A 16,494-nucleotide genomic window follows, 5' to 3' on the forward strand; every position below is an offset into this window, starting at 1 on the left:
CTCGGGTGTGAAAAATCCACTCCCCTGAGCGATGTAGTTATGCCAACCTAACCCCCTGTATCGACAGCATTATGTCGATGGGAAAGTTTCTCCCGACTTTTGTGAAGGTGGATTAACTACACTGTTGGCAGATGCTCTCCTGTTGGCGCAGTAGCGTCTTCACTAAAGCACGAGAGCTGCATCGGTGCAGCTGCACTATTGCAGCTTGTAAGTGTAGACTTGCCCCAAATGTTGTCAGAATACTGATGGCACTGTAACACAAAGCTAATGGTTTCAGGTGCCCTCTGAAAGGGGATGAGACAGAACTCTATAAAGTCCCTGTCAAAGAGAGCTTTTTGGGTGGACAAGCAGCCATCCAGTGCTGTTCTCTAAATCGCGGACAAAAAAAAACCAAAAAAACCAGCAGACACACAAATGTATCTCCAAGAATCTATGCTTTGATCTGCAACTGTATCACCACTACCAAAGTGGATTGGTTTAAATCACCTAATGGAAAGTATCAAGTTAAATAATGGATTTTAATCAACTTTGGCATTTGTAAGTCAGTTATTGTCTAAAGAATGGTGCATTCTCATTGGCTGATATAGCCATTATGACATGTTGATTTACAAGTACATAGAGCCTTTACACTAGATTTGGTACATCTTTTTGTTACCTAGGAGGATACACTATAGCTATATACATTTATTTAAACAATTATATAGTTTAATGTTTTCAGATTCTCATTACTTGTACATTTCAGTATGTCAGAAAAAAGTGAATAATATATTGCTTATTTACTAAATAATTAATGTTTTGCTCAAGATTTGTGTCAAGCTGCGTTAGGATAGTAACTTGAATTTAATTAAACATACAAAACAGCATATAAAATGTATTTTTATTAAACAACACAATCTTAAATGTTTTGGATACATAAACTCCTCTTATCAAACCAGGTTTCATATTTACAACTAAATGATTTATTAAACAGTAGGATTAACTGTAGTCAGCGAATTTAACTGATTATTTCAGGTCAGTTGGGGAACATTTTTAAATATTCCTAAATGAAAGTGATCGAAGCTTAAGTTCCTACTAGCCTAAGTCTCTTGACAATAAGACAATCTTTTAAGTTAGACTGACCTACTGTGCCATATTTATAAAGCTTGGCCTCAAAATCTAGAATTAGTAGGGGAAATATCTTTCTTTATATAGAAAAGCAGCCTTTAACTCAAAGTTTTTGATAGAGGCCCATGGAGTCAGCATATTTTAAGAAACTGTAATAAGTTTAGACCTTACGATATTTTGTATTTAATTCAAATTTCATTTTAAACAGGTTTCTTAAAAAAAAATTAAATATGAAACATCTGATTTAAATAAAAAAAATGGATTTTTTTATTTAATTTTTTTAAATCATAGGTATTTATCTTCCCTAACCACTACCTTGTGGTCAATGGCATCAAAAGCCCACAGATCTAAGAATCAGCATAAATATTTGGTCTTTCTGCTTTTGGTGATGGAGAAAGAAAAGAATGTAAGTCTTTAACTTAATGTGAAAAAGCAATATAACTGGTAAAAGTTTGATGAGGCCATAAAATGTACTGTGGTTTTGTGCATACGCAATAATTTTAAAAATTAGCTTTAATCATCAGGGTTAATCTGGCCACAAAATAAAATTCGCTAGATTTACCCCCAAAAGGCAACATTTCTAGATGCAAAATGTTAGAAGTTTGTTGCTATGGATACAGTTCATTGGGACTAAGCACATAGTTGCTTGAAGAGTTTCTGCACTGAATTGCTACATAATACTTCATTAAAATGATAATCTGAAAGAAATGGTAGCTCTATATCACTCTTCAATATTTTATACAAGTTCTAGTCCCTTCTGCAGAGCAACATTATACAAGTAAACTGGTCATACTTTAACTCACTCAGGAGTCATAATTAGGGCATATTTTCAACAAAGCATTTGTCTTCATGTTTGTGAAGAACTGTGTATTTTGATTACTATGTTGTAATTAACTAAAATGGCCAGCAGAGGGTACCAATTAACCACTGTGTACAGTCGATCATTAAAGTACATTTAGAAAGAGTAAAAGATTGAAAACTAGAAATAAAGGTATGCTAGTTTGGAGATATTCCCATAAGTAAGGCCCTACTTAGCTTGCAATATTGAGGATTCCACAATATTAGTCTTGCACTGCAATTTTGACAGGAGGAGCCCTTCTCTCTGTGGAGCTGACAGTGGGAGCCCCAGCCACACCGGGGACAGAGAGCGGGAGCCCCTGTCTTCAGCCCCGTATTCCCGCTGTCAGCCCCGGGCCCCCACTTTCAGCCCCACATGGCCGACAGCGGGATCCGCCGCTCTTATCCCCAGGTGGTCAACAGCGGAAAATCGCGAAAAAGTAATAATGGACTTTATTACTTTTCTGCAATTTTCCATGACTTGTCTGCAACTCAGCTGCAATTTTTTGACGATCATCCTGCAATTCAAGTACAGCCTTACCCATAAGGTTTTCCATGCTTTGTTCCTTCACACATATAACCTGATATCTCTGCACATGTTCAATGTAAACTTCTATTGTACAAAACATGCTCATCAGGGTATCCCACACTTACATCTTGAACACTAATGGATAATGCCCATAATATGTTTTAGTAGAGAACAAATTACCTCAATTTACATTTTCTGAAATACCAAATCCAGTAGCTTGAAAGGAGGTTATGAAATGCAGATTTAATGTTCCAGTACAATGAAAAGATCAAGTCCCTGTAGGTTTTTGTTTTGGGGGGGGAGCGAAGGGGGGCGGGGGGAGTTTGATGGGGTGGGACGCGGCAAGCCATTACTAGATCCAATTTTCTGGGTAAGCCTCCTGATACAACACAAACGATTACCTAAACAGTTTTTATTTTATTTTTTTAAATCACAACCTATAGCTTGCCATTGAATTCTCAATTTGTAACAAAACACTAGAGATTATTACTGACCATCCTCCTGTTCTGTACGAGACTGGCTCCTCTTTTTGTTTCTGTAGTTCTGTCTTGTAGGCAAGTATGCGAGCATTGCAAACCATCAGGTTTTTAACTGCATGCAGCACTTGGTCTTTTTGGGTGCTCACTGCAAGCAGTTTACAGATTCCCTCTCGCATGCGGATTTCAAAGTCAATCTTTTCTTGAATGTTGCATTCCTAGATATCAAGATACATACAAGATTGTCAAGAGAGCAAATGTTGTATCCAAATTAATAACAGCACAGAAATCGTATTAAGTTTTTTTTTTAGAAGAACTAAGAATTTGCCTATCATCAAAAGCACGTGGTACCCTAGGTCTTTAATCATTACACAGTCAGTAAGACTACTTCAGTATTTGAAATGAGTATCCTTTTTTTCCTACATAAAAGAGAATACTGGAATGAATTGGTGCATACTGGATTGTGCATTCAACCAGAAGATTAGGGTGAGCTCTAATTCAGATACTGACATTGACTCACTGTATGACCTGAAAGTCACTTAACATACATGCTTCAGTCATCCCGTTTGTAAAATAATGATATTTCTCTACATCATATAGATGTTGTGAGGCCTAATTAAAAAATGCTTACAGAGCATAAAGCTTTTCAACATTCCACTGAAAAACATTTATTTAAGTGGAGCATCTGTGTATTAAGGTGAACACAGTACAACTAAAAGAGAGGGAAAGATTTCAAATAAAATAATTAGATATCCTTCTTTGGTCATCTTGAAGGGGATATAATCAATAGCGATGTGCACTTTTTGATAAATGTAGTTAAAGAATTCAGATACACCTGAATATGTAAAAAGGTAGACTGCAGGATGCTACTGTCCTTTGTTCAAATAGGATATGAATTTAATGCTTATTAAAGTGAACTAAAAATCGGACTTTAACTAGCTTGTAGTAGTTTAAAGATTAACCTACAAAGAGTGCATTCTCTCTGACAGAGGAATTACTATTTATAAAGCACTTTTCTTCCAGAAGGAAGCTACATATATATTATAAAATATCTCACTTACCACTGAAATACAGCATGAAATATATTACCTTGCTACTTGGGGAGGTGGGGAAATATTATCTGTGCATTATACTTAAGATCTTGTGGGAAATATGAATTTTAGTTAACTTTCCATATTACCTTCCAAAAAATTGAAAATCTGCAAAGGTTACTTGCACTATATCATCATCTTGGTTTGCAAATTAAAATCTGTCAACAATTCATATTAATACAGATGAGAATTTATTTTAAAGGAAGCCAGGTCTCACAGCTAGCACCATGTCGGGGAGCAAGGAAACAGGATGGTGTGTAACACATAGCAGATTGCCATTTGCAGTTGCCCCCCATCAGCCAGTCCTCTCATTAAATGGGCTACCACTAGATAATGCCAAAGCGGCAAAGAGTCCTGTGGCACCTTCTAGACTAACAGACGTATTGCAGCATAAGCTTTCGTGGGCAAATACCCACTTTGTCGGATGCATGTAGTGGAAATTTCCAGAGGCAGGTATAATGCCAGTGCTCCTAAGCATTAGCACTGGTCAGAAGATGGCTGTTTGTAAAAGGCAGCACTGATCAGAATCGGGTCTCTTTCTTCCCTCCAACTGCTACAGACCATCACAGTTCCTTTTTCTTTCGGTTACTGGTTGCATAGGCTATCAATTTGCTATCGCAGTGAAGGATGTTCTATCATGCTTCAGGTTAGAGCAGTGATACTCAGATTGAGGCTAGCAAGCTGTAAGCAGCTCTTTAATGTGTCTCCTGCAGCTATTTGTAGCACATGATATTGAAACTCTGATTTAATTATTATCCAATCAGGATGTTTTTACTATGTTATTAACCAATTGTCTTTGATAAAATAATAATACTTGGTCAGCCATTTTGCTGTGAGGAAAATAAAATAAATAAATATATAATAGTAAATAAAACAATCAATTGAACATTACTGTGGCTCCTTTGGGTAATGTTGATTGCTAATTTGGCTCCTGAACCACTGAGGTCAGAGTATCACTGGATTAGAGCAGTGTGTCTTGATCTCAGTCAATGGTGGGGGCATAATTACTTCTAGACTATGAAGCAGTGGGGCAGGTTTGTATTGAATGGGTGTGTTTGTACTAGAAGCAACTGCCTGGTGCCCTGTGGAATAAACAAACTATGTTAGCAAATAATTGAGGTTTTGTGGTACAATTAACTTGTCTTGTTTAAAAGACTGAAAACCTTAAGATGCCTGCTCCTGGCAGCAAGCAATGGATTCCCCTCGAAAAGGGTAGAATTAAAGGGTGCACCAGCTGCTTCTCGCAACCCTGCAGACACTGGGAGTTTGGAGAAATTTCCTTTTTCAGTAAGTTAGACAACAGCCCACCTTTGATGCAGAAAAAAAAAAACAAAAAAAAAGCAGGTTTCTCCCATTCCCTTCTCCTTACTCTATCCCCTCCATCATTCACTATCCTCCCTCCCCGATTCATTCCATATCCCACATTCATCATCATCTCCTCCTCCCACTCATGATCTCCCTGTTCTGCTCTCTCTCTCTCTCACACATGGGAGAGAAAGAAGTAGGGAGCCCCAGAGCCTACTGCCCTCCAGCTAGGCGGAGTAAAAATGGCAAGGAGAGAGGAGGGTGAGCCCCAGAACCCTTACTTCTAGCCAAGAACATCAGCTGAAATGGGGAAGAAGGGCCTCCTCCCAGATATCTCCTAATTCAGGAAGCAAACATGCAGTTTAGGGTAAACTTGCTTGGCAACCACTACCATGCCCCACCTTGTTTTGCAGAGCTCTTTTGTTGCTTCTGGCCCAGCTTTTCTTCTGCTGTACAGAAGGCTCTCAATCTTCCAGCTGGCCTCCTCTCACACCTCTACACTCCAGAAGACCCACTTTCCCTATTTTTAAAGGGATCAGCAGCGCAGAGTCTCTATCTCTCACCTCCCAGCTTTAAAAAAGGGAGCAGCTCTCATTACTCCTTTCCTCTGTCTCCAATCCTGATAACAGAGCAGTGGTGCACAGACCACTATACTCCTTTCCCATCCCATTCTAAAGAGTCAGTAGCTTCCTAACCAGTCAGACCACTTGCTCAGGCAAAATTTCTCCTTCTCTCAGAGTGTGGGTTTTCCAAGCTCTGCTGTAGAATGCCCTGAACTTGTGTCTGCTTGGGCAAGTCAGTGAACATGGGCAGAAGGAAAGACAGAAATTGATAAGGTATTTTGAGGCAAATTCTGTTGAAAAAAATCTTTGTGATAGGGTACTAAGGACTCAGAACAGTTGTGGTAATTGCTTATGCTATGCAGTTCTTCAGCTTCATTCTAATGTTCACAAAAGACTCTTGGCCCCTCTCAAAATATCTAGTTTTGAAAGCAAGTGTGCTGGTTGGAAGTGCTCCTCATGTTCAGTTGAACTTTGGATCTTCCCCATGGGTGGAATAGCCATACATTACTTACATCTATCCCCATGCTACTGTGTAAAAATTTTGCCCAAGAACTTCCTATCATTGCCAGCTTCAGTATAACTGTGGAACAGGCAAAGTGCAACCACTTACTGTGCTTTCAGAGTAGCCCTAGATGACAGGATGACTAAAGAGAGGCAACTAATTGATTAGAGGAGTGATTTAGTGGCTTAATTTGGGAATCACTTGGGTTCCTCATATCAGCAAAGGGTTACTTGATTTTTTCTAAACCTTACAGAGCTTCCCTCTGAAAGTAATAGCATGCCATTGAGAGGACTGGCAGACCATCATTTTATCAAAGGCTGAGTTTCCCAGTACATTAGTCTTTTTATACCAACAGGATTCCCCAATTGTTAATTTCACCAATTCAGTTATATCACTGGTAGCAATAGCATGGACAGGGCTCCAGACAGTCACTGCCATTTTAAGCATGCTATTCTAAAGGATTGTCTATAGGGGGAATAGCCTACAATGGTAGTCTGCAATAGCTTCCCTGTGGACACTGAGCCTTGGTCTACACTAGGACTTTAGGTCGAATTTAGCAGCGTTAAATCGATGTAAACCTGCACCCGTCCACACAATGAAGCCCTTTATTTCGACTTAAAGGGCTTTTAAAATCGATGTCCTTACTCCACCCCTGACAAGTGGATTAGCGCTTAAATCGACGTTGCCAGCTCGAATTTGGGGTACTGTGGACACAATTCGATGATATTGGTCTCCGGGAGCTATCCCAGAGTGCTCCATTATGACCGCTCTGGACAGCACTCTCAACTCAGATGCACTGGCCAGGTAGACAGGAAAAGAACAGCGAACTTTTGAATCTCATTTCCTGTTTGGCCAGCGTGGCAAGCTGCAGGTGACCATGCAGAGCTCATCAGCACAGGTGACCATGATGGAGTCCCAGAATCGCAAGAGCTCCAGCATGGACCGAACGGGAGGTATGGGATCTGATCGCTGTTTGGGGAGAGGAATCCGTGCTATCAGAACTCCGTTCCAGTTTTCGAAATGCCAAAACCTTTGTGAAAATCTCGCAGGGCATGAAGGACAGAGGCCATAACAGGGACCCGAAGCAGTGCAGCGTGAAACTGAAGGAGCTGAGGCAAGCCTACCAGAAAACCAGAGAGGCGAACAGCCGCTCTGGGTCAGAGCCCCAAACATGCCGCTTCTATGATGAGATGCATGCCATTTTATGGGGTTCAGCCACCACTACCCCAGCCGTGTTGTTTGACTCCTTCAATGGAGATGGAGGCAATACGGAAGCAGGTTTTGGGGACGAAGAAGATGATGAGGAGGAGGTTGTAGATAGCTCACAGCAAGCAAGCGGAGAAACCGGTTTTCCCGACAGCCAGAAACTGTTTCTCACCCTAGACCTGGAGCCAGTACCCCCCGAACCCACCCAAGGCTGCTTCCTGCACCCAGCAGGCGGAGAAGGGACCTCTGGTGAGTGTACCTTTTAAAATACTATACATGGTTTAAAAGCAAGCATGTGAAAGGATTACTTTGCCCTGGCATTTGCAGTTCTCCTAGATGTAGTCCTAAAGCCTTTGCAAAAGGTTTCTGGGGAAGGCAGCCTTATTGCGTCCTTCATGGTAGGACACTTTACCACTCCAGGCCAGTAACACGTACTCAAGAATCATTGTACAACAAAGCATTGCAGTGTATGTTTGCTGGCATTCAAACAACATCCGTTCTTTATCTCTCTGTGTTATCCTCAGGAGAGTGAGATATAATTCATGGTCACCTGGTTGAAATAGAGTGCTTTTCTTCAGGGGACACTCAGAGGAGCCCGTTCCTGCTGGGCTGTTTGCCTGTGGCTAAACAGAAATGTTCCCCGCTGTTAGCCACAGGGAGAGGGGAAGGTTGAGGGGGTAGTCACGCAGTGGGAGGAGGCAAAATGCGACCTTGTAACGAAAGCACATGTGCTATGTATGTAATGTTAACAGCAAGGTTTACCCTGAAAGAGTGTAGCCACTGTTTTATAAAATGTGTCTTTTTAAATACCGCTGTCCTTTTTTTTTTCCTCCACCAGCTGCATGTGTTTCAATGATCACAGGATCTTCTCCTTCCCAGAGGCTAGTGAAGCTTAGTAAGAAAAAAAAAAAAACGCACTCGCGATGAAATGTTCTCCGAGCTCATGCTGTCCTCCCACACTGACAGAGCACAGACGAATGCGTGGAGGCAAATAATGTCAGAGTGCAGGAAAGCACAAAATGACCGGGAAGAGAGGTGGAGGGCTGAAGAGAGTAAGTGGCGGGCTGAAGAGAGGGCTGAAGCTCAAATGTGGCGGCAGCGTGATGAGAGGAGGCAGGATTCAATGCTGAGGCTGCTGGCGGACCAAACCAGTATGCTCCAGTGTATGGTTGAGCTGCAGCAAAGGCAGCTGGAGCACAGACTGCCACTGCATCCCCTGAGTAACCAACCGCCCTCCTCCCCAAGTTCCATAGCCTCCACACCCAGACGCCCAAGAACGCGGTGTGGGGGCCTCCGGCCAACCAGCCACTCCACCACAGAGGATTGCCCAAAAAAAAGAAGGCTGTCATTCAATAAATTTTAAAGTTGTAAACTTTTAAAGTGCTGTCCTTAAAGTGCTGTGTGGCATTTTCCTTCCCTCCTCCACCACCCCTCCTGGGCTACCTTGGTAGTCATCCCCCTATTTGTGTGATGAATAAATAAAGAATGCATGAATGTGAAGCAACAATGACTTTATTGCCTCTGCAAGCGGTGATTGAAGGGAGGAGGGGCGGGTGGTTAGCTTACAGGGAAGTAGAGTGAACCAAGGGGCGGGGGGTTTCATCAAGGAGAAACAAACAGAACTTTCACACCGTAGCCTGGCCAGTCATGAAACTGGTTTTCAAAGCTTCTCTGATGCGTACCGCGCCCTCCTGTGCTCTTCTAACCGCCCTGGTGTCTGGCTGCGCGTAACCAGCAGCCAGGCGATTTGCCTCAACCTCCCACCCCGCCAAAAACGTCTCCCCCTTACTCTCACAGATATTGTGGAGCACACAGCAAGCAGTAATAACAGTGGGAATATTGGTTTCGCTGAGGTCTAAGAGAGTCAGTAAACTGCACCAGCGCGCCTTTAAACGTCCAAATGCACATTCTACCACCATTCTGCACTTGCTCAGCCTGTAGTTGAACAGCTCCTGACTACTGTCCAGGCTGCCTGTGTACGGCTTCAGGAGCCATGGCATTAAGGGGTAGGCTGGGTCCCCAAGGATACATATAGGCATTTCAACATCCCCAACAGTTATTTTCTGGTCTGGGAATAAAGTCCCTTCCTGCAGCTTTTGAAACAGACCAGAGTTCCTGAAGATGCGAGCATCATGCACCTTTCCCGGCCATCCCACATTGATGTTGGTGAAACGTCCCTTGCGATCCACCAGAGCTTGCAGCACTATCGAAAAGTACCCCTTGCGGTTTATGTACTCGGCGGCTTGGTGCTCCGGTGCCAAGATAGGGATATGGGTTCCGTCTATAGCCCCACCACAGTTAGGGAATCCCATTGCAGCAAAGCCATCCACTATGTCCTGCACATTTCCCAGGGTCACTACTCTTGATATCAGCAGATCTTTGATTGCGTGGGCTACTTGCATCACAGCAGCCCCCACTGTAGATTTGCCCACTCCAAATTGATTCCCAACTGACCGGTAGCTGTCTGGTGTTGCAAGCTTCCACAGGGCTATAGCCACTCGCTTCTCAACTGTGAGGGCTGCTCTCATCTTGGTATTCATGCGCCTCAGGGCAGGGGAAAGCAAGTCACAAAGTTCCATGAAAGTGCCCTTACGCATGCGAAAGTTTCGCAGCCACTGGGAATCGTCCCAGACCTGCAACACTATGCGGTCCCACCAGTCTGTGCTTGTTTCCCGAGCCCAGAATCGGCTTTCCACAGCATGAACCTGCCCCATTAGCACCATGATGCATGCATTGGCAGGGCCCATGCTTTCAGAGAAATCTGTGTCCATGTCCTGATCACTCACGTGACCGCGCTGACGTCGCCTCCTCGCCCGGTATCGCTTTGCCAGGTTCTGGTGCTGCATATACTGCTGGATAATGCGTGTGGTGTTTAATGTGCTCCTAATTGCCAAAGTGAGCTGAGCGGCCTCCATGCTTGCCTTGGTATGGCGTCCGCACAGAAAAAAGGCGCGGAACGATTGTCTGCCGTTGCTCTGACGGAGGGAGGGGCGACTGACGACACAGCTTACAGGGTTGGCTTCAGGGAGCTAAAATCAACAAAGGGGGTGTCTTTACATCAAGGAGTATTTCAGGCAGGACTTCACGGAGGGTTCCAATAAGAAATAGTGCACCTAAGTTATCGTTCTTATTGGAACAAGGAGGTTAGCCTGGCCTCTGATTGATACATGGCTAGATTTACCTCGCTGCACCTTCTCTGAGAGTGACTGCAGTGTGACCCTGAGGAATGAGTCCCCTAGACAGGGGAGGAGGCAAATGAGTACAAAACTAATCTGGTCTATTTCTTGTTTTGACCCACTCCATCTATCTTTTACATCTTTGGCTGGCAGCAGACGGTGCAGAAGGACTGCATGCCATCCACATCTCATGGCTGCTCGGCAGAAGATGGTACAGTACGACTGCTAGCCATCCTCATCTCTTGCCTGCCTGGCAGAAGATGGTACAGTACGACTGCTAGCCATCCTCATCTCTTGCCTGCCTGGCAGAAGATGGTACAATACGACTACTAGCAATCCTCATCTCTTGCCTGCCTGGCAGAAGATGGTACAGTACGACTGCTAGCAGTCCGTATCGCCTGCCCGCTCACCATAAGACGGTTCAATAGGACTGACTGCAGGACTAAAGAGAATGACCTGGTCAAGTCACTCCAAATTTAGTCCCTGCGCCCATGTCTGCCCAGGCGCTCCCAGCCGACGTGGCTAGGAGCACCTCGGACACGACGAGGACGACTACCAGTCGTATTGCACCGTCTGCTGCCAGAAGGCAATGGGTTGCTGCTACTGTGCAGCAAAGCCGTACCGCATCTGCCAGCACCCAGGAGACATAGGGTGACGGTTACCTGAGCGGGCTCCATGCTTGCCGTGGTATGGCGTCTGCACAGGTAACTCAGGAAAAAAGGCGCGAAATGATTGTCTGCCCTTGCTTTCACAGAGGGAGGGAGGGAACGGGGGCCTGACGATATGTACCCAGAACCACCCGCGACAATGTTTTAGCCCCATCAGAGTGCTCCATTGTGACTGCTCTGGACAGCACTCTCAGATGCCCGATTGTTTGCCGTTGCTCTGACGCCGGGAGGGGCGCTTACAGGGTTGGCTTCAGGGAGCTAAAATCAACAAAGCGGGTGGCTTTACATCAAGGAGTATTTCAGGCAGGACTTCACGGAGGGTTCCAATAAGAAATGGTGCACCTAAGTTATTGTCCTTATTGTAACAAGAAGGTTAGCCTGGCCTCTGATTGATACATAGCTAGATTTACCTCGCTGCACCTTCTCTGTAAGTGACTGCAGTGTGATCTAGAAGAATGAGTCCCCTAGACAGGGGAGGGGGGGAAGCAAATGAGTACAAAACAAATCTGGTCTATTTCTTGTTTTGATCCACTCCATCTATCTTTTACATCTTTGGCTGGCAGCAGACAGTGCAGAAGGACTGCATGCCATCCACATCTCATGGCTGCTCGGCAGAAGATGGTACAGTATGACTGCTAGCAGTCCGTATCGCCTGCCCGCTCACCTTAAGACGGTTCAATAGGACTGACTGCAGGACTAAAGAGAATGACCTGGTCAAGTCACTCCAAATTTAGTCCCTGCACCCATGTCTGCCCAGGCGCTCCCAGCCGACGTGGCCAGGAGCACCTCGGACATGACGATGACGGCTACCAGTCGTACTGTACCGTCTGCTGCCACAAGGCAAGGGGTTGCTGCTACTGTGTAGCAATGCCGTACCGCGTCTGCCAGCACCCAGGAGACATAGGGTGACGGTTACCTGAGCGGGCTCCATGCTTGCAGTGGTATGGCGTCTGCACAGGTAACTCAGGAAAAAAGGCGCGAAATGATTGTCTGCCCTTGCTTTCACGGAGGGAGGGAGGGAACGGGGGCCTGACGATATGTACCCAGAACCACCCGCGACAATGTTTTAGCCCCATCAGGCATTGGGATCTCAACCCAGAATTCCAATGGGCAGCGGAGACTGCGGGAACTGTGGGATAGCTACCCACAGTGCAACGCTCCGGAAGTCGACTCTAGCCTCGGTACTGTGGAAGCGCTCCGCCGAGTTAATGCACTTAGAGCATTTTCTGTGGGGACACACATACTCGAATATATAAAACAGATTTCTAAAAAACCGACCTCTATAAATTCGACCTTATTCCATAGTGTAGACATACCCTTATTTCACTCTAAGAGTGCTTGTGTGAGGTTTAGCTTAATCCACTTTACAAGTGAATTAAACTAAACTGTACACATGCATTTAATGCAGAAATATCCATGTGGGAAGCTATTATAGCATAACTACTGCACTTTAAATTCACACCTTTGCTTATTTCACAATAGCTTCTCCCTGTAGACAAGACCTAACTCGTCTCAAAGCAGGTTTTCCTTTGCAGGTTACACTTAAGATGCCACAAGTTCCCAGAGTCTTATCCCCATTAGTGGTTTCTTAGCATTCCTACTTTTGGTGCAAAATTCTAGAAAGTTTCCCGGTGTTGATGGGGCCAGGGAGTCTCACCAAAGCAAAAGCAGCTATGGAGTATAAAATATAAATTGACTATATTTATAAAGAATGTCCAAGTCACTCTTAGCTACAGAACTGCTATCACAACATTCTTGGAGCATTTCAGGCCTAAAGAGTCTCCTTCATTGTGAGAAAGCTTTTTAAACGTTACGTTTATAATCATTCCTGGAAAAGAAGCCATAGAAATCAGTTAAAATGGAGAAATTAATTTAGTAAGCTTTTAGCGGACAAAAAAAGCATCTATTCCACAATAGCTACTATATATCCTATACTGTAAATAAATGGGTTCTTGGTATTTCAACTTTTGGTCTAAGCCAGAGTACAAGTGCTGTTTACATCAGTAAATCATTTATTAAAAATTCATATGTTCCACAATTTAGAAGCAAATAATTTTCAAAAATGTATGCAGTTCATTGCAACGGCTTTTCATGCACTTCAGCATATCTCTTCTACAGAATTTTGCAATAAAATAATAAAACATGTTTACTCTAGATGATAGCACTACAATAATTTCTTTCCGACAACTAGTTTCTTGCTGTGAAGCTTTTGTGCTATCATGTGCTAAATGTTTCTATCATGACAAAATGCAACATCATGGCTCTTAAAAAGAGACATGATTACCATGTTCTGATTACCCTTTTGCTTCCTCCATGCACAGAATCTTAGTGGTCCAATAATCGTACCTTGCACCTACATAGTGTTTTTCATCTGTATCTCACAAAGCACTTTAGAAGTGAGTAAAAGTATGGGCCCCATTTTACAGATTGGGAAAATGAGAGAGAGTAAGTGCAAATCAAATCAAGGGCACAACTGACAATAAAACCCAAGCCTCTTGATGTCAACTCCTGTAATCTAACCATTAGATGAGACTGCTACCCCATCTGAGAGAATTTTTGAAGTACATACTATTAGAAAAATGGGATTCCTGCCTGTCTGCAACTCATAAAAGTACTCGTGGTTAGCTCCAACAGCAAATTGATCTTTACTATATTTAGATTTATGTTCAAAAATAAGGGACACCTATCCAACACTCTGTACAAACACCCTGCCATAATTTAGAAAAATAAAATTAAAACTCCTCTCCATCTCCACATTCTCAACCCTTATCAAAACCCACCCTGCAGTGGCAACCCACACAGAATGTTTAGGGCACATAGCTTTTCTTTCAGCATTTCTAAGCAGACATCTCTCTTCACGTTCACTTTTCTATCATCAGTCTCTCCCAGGACCTCTAATTAATCTCAAATAAACACCTCGGACACACAGGTAACAAGCAGCTATATGCGCGAAAAATAATTCATCAGAAAAAAGACTGGTAATCTCTAGAAATGGCATTGAGAAAGTGAGAAAAACTGCCCTATATTCAAGCAAATATAATGAATATTATAGGTTTTAATAGCCTACAAATCATATATGCACATAGTTTGAAATAACTTGCTCACCAAGTACTCAGAATATTTTGATATATATATGCATATCTTCCTTCATTTCTCTCAAAACCCTCCATGTATCCTTTCGTCAGATATTTACTGTGGAGCTTCCCGAAACTGATGGAGGGAAGCCAACACAAATTTATCCTCCCCAAGAGCCACTGGACCCAAGACCATAAGACGATCACCTGCAAACTCAATCATGTGAAGTATGGATAGAGCATGAAGCAGAAAGCGGTGTGTGCACTAAAATTCACAATAGTACGTATGTACAGATCAAAAGAAGAAAGAACACACTAACACTTAAGAAAACGAAGAAAAACCAGGCACAAAGGTCCTATACAACTGAGCGTGCTGGATCGTAAACAAAAGATGGCGGCCTTCCGGCTATTACTAGCCAAGGGAGACGCTATACATAATGTCACTCCTAGGATGAGTCCCATACAAGTATGAGCTTGGCAGGATTGCTTCACAACACTGCCATCTGCAACCTCACATTCTTCCTGGATTCTATCGGCAGTGAGATTATTTATTTAAATAAGTTATGAAGGCATGGTCAGAATTTTACCAGTAGCAGCTGTCCAAAAAAATGCTGCCTTAGGAGACTGAAGCAGACGTACTCGAAGAAATACTAATATTACAAGTGCAATTATCGTTTTTTTCTCAGCTCTGGCCTCCCGCCTGTCAATAATGAACAATTAGTGAAGGGTAAGGGCAGGGTAAGAGTATTTGTGTAGCCAGATGTGTATATTTTTGTCATATTTTAATGAAAATGTCTATATTTAGAGAGAATCTTCTTTTCCCTCCCCCCATCTCCTTTGTTTATTAACCGATTTTGATAACATTTGAAATGAAGTCAGTTTTTTCCTTTTTTAGAGGCCACTCATAGTGCAAGGGCCTAACTTGTAGCTTAGCTGGTTTATGCCTTGATCCGGCCCGGGGTTATAATTTGTAATGGATGGGGGTCTATCATTCTAAGTGCTAAGAGTAAGCAAAATAGCATTTTTAAAAGTAAATAATTTAAAGGAGCCAAAACTACATTTACAGTGGATTACAAGAAAAAGGTAGTCCGATTCTGGCAGTGAAAAGAGCAGCTGAGACAAATTTGTAAAGGCTATGAGACATATAAATGAATAAGGAATTATTTTAAAACTTTAAAATAAGTAAGACAATTATAATTTTGAAGGCGGGGGGGGGGGTGTGCATGTGAAATATTTCACTGGATCAAATCTGCTTCAGCAGCTCAATGCATCATACCAGCTGGGGAAGCGCTGCTGGGTCGAGGCACTGGGAGGCACCACGCCTCTAAGAACACAGCCCTGGGAAGCGGGAGCTGAGCGGCACCGTCCTGCGGGGCGGGCGAAGCCCCGCTGCCCCCACCCCTTATTTTTTGCAGCCCCTACAGAAGGCTCACCCCGGCTGGATAACTCCCCCTGGGACCCTCCCTAGCCCGGCGGGAGCTCCCCTCGGACTCTGTCTGGCAGCGCCCCTACCCCCGGCCCTGACTGAGCCCCTCACGCCCCCTCCCTCGCAACCAGTCACCCCCGCACAGGCTGTACCGCTGTAAACAGCAGGGAGCAGCCTGCAATCCCCAGGGAGGGCAGCTTCAGGGCGGCGGCTTCAGCGGACGTTACTGAGCATGCTCCGTTCGTAAGCGCACGGTCAATTAGAGCTCCGGCCCTGCCTCACTCCCCCGCCGGGTGCTGGCCTGGGGGTGCCGGCTCGCTCCTCACACACTTGCCGGAGGGAAGCGGGCCGGGACCCGGCTCGACAGGCTCCAAGCACCGGGCAGCCTCGTGGAACAACGCGCGGGGGTAGCGGGGAACTGCTCACCGGCTCCTCCTGCTCCGGGCGGGTGGCCCAGGGACCCCGGCAGCGCTGCATCTCTCGCCGCCCGCACCAGCGTTCAAAACTCCCGCTCCCAGCCTCCCGTCCAGCCCAACG

At 44.2% G+C, this 16,494-nt stretch overlaps 1 protein-coding gene across 1 annotated transcript in view; it reads right to left on the bottom strand.

Moving 5' to 3' along the window:
- The window catches only part of RTKN2 (rhotekin 2), a 64,067-nt gene extending 47,573 nt beyond the window's left edge, over positions 1–16,494 (bottom strand). Inside the window, exons 1-2 of the mRNA XM_084633946.1 lie at positions 16,384–16,494; positions 2,965–3,164 (exon numbers count right to left, since the gene is read on the bottom strand). Coding sequence (XP_084490072.1) covers positions 2,965–3,164; positions 16,384–16,434 — 251 coding nt within the window. The 5' untranslated portion in view covers positions 16,435–16,494. The remainder of the gene's footprint in view (positions 1–2,964; positions 3,165–16,383) is intronic.

This window comes from Lepidochelys olivacea (genome assembly GCF_965140295.1).
Source record: "Lepidochelys olivacea isolate rLepOli2 genome assembly, chromosome: 7".
Classification (NCBI taxonomy): domain Eukaryota; kingdom Metazoa; phylum Chordata; order Testudines; family Cheloniidae; genus Lepidochelys; species Lepidochelys olivacea.